At 33.7% G+C, this 4,735-nt stretch overlaps 1 protein-coding gene across 1 annotated transcript; it reads left to right on the plus strand.

The window, feature by feature from the left end:
• Positions 1-1,447: 1,447 nt before the first annotated feature.
• On the plus strand, positions 1,448-3,373 carry LOC120075156 (40S ribosomal protein S11). Its single transcript, XM_039028337.1, has 6 exons — positions 1,448-1,566; positions 1,662-1,702; positions 1,826-1,926; positions 2,684-2,828; positions 2,910-2,999; positions 3,091-3,373. Exons 1-6 carry the CDS (start codon positions 1,555-1,557, stop codon positions 3,179-3,181), a joined length of 480 nt encoding a protein of 159 aa, XP_038884265.1. The 5' UTR covers positions 1,448-1,554; the 3' UTR covers positions 3,182-3,373.
• Positions 3,374-4,735: the final 1,362 nt, after the last annotated feature.

Below are 4,735 nucleotides of genomic sequence, written 5' to 3' on the forward strand. Positions count from 1 at the left end.
GAGTAAGATACAATACTATTCTTCTATATTTGTAAAAAAAAATATCATAAATGGAGAAGGCATGATAACCCGTTGATTTGGAATATCTCAGACTAAAATGTTGGAGTTCATCTAGGGAAGCTGAGAATCCCACAAAAACATAATAACAACTAATAGAATAGTGATGTAAACAGGAAAGAATAAGAGAGTAAAACATCCACAAATTTGAGATGCTGAGAAATTCGAAAACAAAGGCTATACAAATTCGAATATTTCAGGTTGTTTTAAAAAACAAACCATCCATAAATTTGAATTTTCAGGTTTTTTTTTTAAAATACCCTCCACAAATCGACTGAGAAATTAGAAATCACAATATGAGGAAGTCGAAATCAAAACATAATCGAAATCTGAGAAATTCGAAATCAAACCATAATCGAAATCAACTGAGTGCAATTTTTAGGACTGGTTGTTGCAAAAACCATCCACAAATTTGAATTTCTCAAGTTTGTTTTTGAAAGAAGACCTCTACAGATCGGTTGAGAAATTTGAAAACACAGAAGAAAATTGAATGTGAAATTCGAAATTGTCTGAGAAATTGAGTGCGATTTTTAGAGTGTTGTTGCAAAAAGGTTGTTGAAGAAGAAAGGAAAATGTGGGAGGAGAGAATTTCACACAATTAAGATTTGAAAATATATCGTGTGAGGATGATTTTGGAATAAAGGAAAAAATCTCACCGAGAAACGCAATATGAATAATTTGTTATATATATATATATATTTTTTTTTTCCCACATATTTTTACCATATTTGCAATTTTTTAAAAGGATAATATGGATGCTAAGGTATATGTCAAAAAAACTACCTTACGCAATTTCCATTTGAAAATTATTAATAACATTGTTTTTTTTCCAGGAATATTAATAACAATGTTTTAGCTCGTCAAATTGTGTATGTGCGTAGATTTTACTTGATTTTATTATTTTTTTAATTTTGTAAATGCATTTGCAATCAAAAAAATGAGAGGGATTCAAATTATATACTTTGAGGTCGTTAATGGATTGAAATGTCAAATTGTGCATGTGCATAGCTATATTGCATCAACTTTATTTATTTATTTTCGATTAAAAATAATTCGACATTTTAATAAAAAAGTTACAATCACATGAAAAAAATACAACTGATATTAATGGAACAAAAGCCTATTTTTAAACATGTTGTACATTCATATATTTAAATTTCACTTGCTTATGGAATTCCATAAATTTGCAACAAAATTAATATAAAAAATATTAAAAAAATTTAAGGATAAATTGGTTCCATAAGTTTCCTTTTAATTTCAAAATAAAATCCTTCAATTTATTTTTTCTTAAACTAATTTTAGCTCTCTCTGGCGCCCCAAACTAATCAGAAACTACATTTGGAGACAGGGCAGAGGGCATAGTGGTAATTTTGTGATTTAGGGCTCTCCTTATAAACGTCTCAAAAGCCATTTCATCACTCTCTGCTGCCTCTAGGGTTTCTACTTCGTATCAAACTCTGCGGCTTAGGCTTCTATCGGATCTTTGAAACCCTAACAATGGCGGAACAGGTATGGATTTGGTTTTTCGTTCTTCGTTTATTCCTATTCAATCAATGTCTAGTTGGCCTTTGCATTTTTGAAACTCTGTTCTGTTTGTATTGCAGACGGAGAAGGCTTTTCTGAAGCAGCCCAAGGTGTTCCTTAGGTAAGAAACTCACTGGAAATTGTATAATTTCTCATGGTAAAGCATGTTTAAGCGTTTTACTTTGCTTTTTTCTTTTTGCTGTCTAATATTACTTCTCTAACTACTTTGAATCATTGTTTGCAGCTCGAAGAAATCGGGGAAAGGAAAGAGGCCAGGAAAAGGAGGAAATCGGTTTTGGAAGAGCATTGGTTTGGGGTTCAAAACTCCGAGAGATGCAATTGAAGGTCTTATTCTCTTCACTTTCAGATCCTTGCGTTAACTTTACTTATTCTGGAGTTTGTTCGTTCATAGAAACTGCTATGCTGAAGTTTTCCTGCCTTTTGTTCTGTCTATTTCTATGAATTGTTCCAGCAACTTATAATTGTAGCCGGGAATATGGTTCCTCTTTGCCCGCGTTTTATACACAGTTTTCATTTTAATTTCACTGGTCATGAATCAGCAGTTCGCAAGCCGTCGGGCCTGTTATTTCACTGGTCATGGTTATCGGTTATTTGTTTCAGACTAGGGATTCGTGGGTGTATGTATAAGAAGGCAATTTCTGATAGGGGCCTTGAAAATGTCGAGTTATTTGTTACACGTTCTTAGATGATAACTAGATCTCCTTTTACTATTTGGCCGTATCATTACCCTTCAGCTTCTTTTTAGCTCCAAATATCGCACTCTCCCTTCAATTGAATCGCAAGTCAATGTTATCTGCTCAACTTTTAAATTCAAAACCCTGCATTTATATTATTTTATATTCTATGAAAGTTGAAACTATTTGGTTCTGCCTTTTGCATCATTTGATCTGGCCATTGGAGAAGTTTGATTTCTTTCATTCTATGTTACTATTCAAATTCAACATATTCATGTAAATTTGGTGCTTTTATGTTGCAACTGCAGTTTAGTAATTGCTAGCCAGTGGAGGTTTATTTTGGACTTTTGTTCTCAGCATCCTCTCATCTTAGTTTTAGCCATGACCGAAGATTATTTCTGCTGCAGGAACCTATATTGATAAGAAGTGTCCATTCACTGGCACTGTTTCTATTAGGGGCCGTATACTTGCTGGTACCTGTCACAGTGCCAAGATGGTAAGAACCATCATTGTTAGACGTAATTATCTTCACTATGTGAAGAAATATCAAAGGTGAGAAACTAATGCCCAATTTTCCTTTGTTATATTTTATCGTTTATATGAGAATGCTGAGACATGGTTATTTCATTTTAGGTACGAAAAGAGACACTCTAACATTCCAGCACATATAGCTCCTTGCTTTAGAGTTAAAGAGGGAGACCATGTCATCATTGGCCAGTGCAGGTTTATACATATACTTCCTATTCCTCTGCTGCTTCTATACTCTTGCACCTCTATTTTTTTTTTTCCATTTTCTTATTGTAACTATTTGCAGGCCGTTGTCGAAGACTGTGAGGTTTAATGTATTGAAAGTGATTCCTGCTGGATCATCCACAGGTGGCAAGAAGGCTTTCACAGGGATTTAAATCCAGAATTTTCAGGTCCCATATTTGTTTATGTCAAGGGGGATGATATGTTAGCATGAGCTTTTCTTCAGCTAGATTATCTTTTCACTTTATTTATTAACCGAATATTTCATTATTGTGATACTATTGCAATTTTGATTCCCTAAGTTTTGCTTTATTCATCAGTATCAGTACCTCGTTGTTCTTGGTTTATCCAATCGTATTTTCTGCTTACAGTGATCATTAATGGTTTAAACTTACTAATCTCTCTCTCACCCTTCTCTTTTTATTTTTGTTGGTATAAACAAAAATAAAAAAAGAAGGGAGAACCATAAATGGACTCTATGAGGCCCCTTGAAACACGGGGTTTAAGAGAAGGGAGCCCTGTGTTCATTCTCGTGTGTAGTGCCATACGATTCGAAACGTTCTGAACTTTTATCACTTGTTTTAAAGATACTCAACTATTTCCTAAGTGTTCAACGAACTCTTATTTTTAGTGTTTCCTCTGACCTCTTAAAATTGGGATATGAAGTGTGAGTTTGGCAGTGACATGAAATGGTGTGATGGTGTTTGTTCTCACCTTTCATTTCATGTCATTGACACTGCAAAGTCTTTGCTCAGTGCACTAACTGATCTTTTTCAATATTATTTTTGAAACCTTCATGCAAAGATAAGAGTAATGTTGCAGCTTTTTTGAACGAATGTCCATTTTTTACCTTGCCAAGTGCAATTGTAATTAGTATGTTTAAGTAGAAAATATATCTATAAACAACTAACGCAGCTCCTGTTTGGGCATTTGCCATTCAAACCTTAGGTGATTCCTTTCCTGCTCTAACCCCGGTGTGTATGGTGAACATCTTTTAGTTGCTATGATCATGTTAACGATAAGTGAGGTTTTTGAGCAAAGTTATTAGGTACATGGGTGGGGGCTTAGAGCAACCTTTCTAGGAACATGGAGCAGGTAACATTTCCTTCATCACCCATGGTGAATAGGAATTGGAACGAACTTTTCACGGATTAAATTGTCACCCTACTTTACAATAGAAGAAAAAAATTGTGCGACTCAGTGTTATATATTCTTATGTAAACAAGAAGCTTATAACTTATATCTTGAGAGAAAGATGTGATCAAATTTCAAAGCACAAAAGGAAAGGGGGCTGTTTTAGAGCTCAACATGGGTTGGTATATCATCTTTTGGGATGTGTTTCGTGTCTTATCGTCATTTTCTTTCTGTGTGTATATCACATACTCAATCATACTTGATACATCATTTATTAAATTGTTCACCAACTTTAGTAATGATTGATTTGATTGTTGATTTTATTCCACTTGCATATTTTCACTATCCATTCAACCACTTCATTAATGATTTAACCAATTTATTATTTGGATTTATTTTTCATTCATGATGTAAACTTAATATTCCGAGGTTGGTCGCATTTTATCTTAAAATTTTATTTTTATAATATTTGTTGGGGTTGTTATCAATGTTCAACAAACCCTTCTCCCTTCACTTTTCCTATAACAACATTGGCCCTTCTCTATTGGTTGATAGCCTCTATTATCCAAGATTTA

The sequence above is a fragment of the Benincasa hispida genome, chromosome 4 (assembly GCF_009727055.1).
Source record: "Benincasa hispida cultivar B227 chromosome 4, ASM972705v1, whole genome shotgun sequence".
Lineage (NCBI taxonomy): Eukaryota > Viridiplantae > Streptophyta > Magnoliopsida > Cucurbitales > Cucurbitaceae > Benincasa > Benincasa hispida.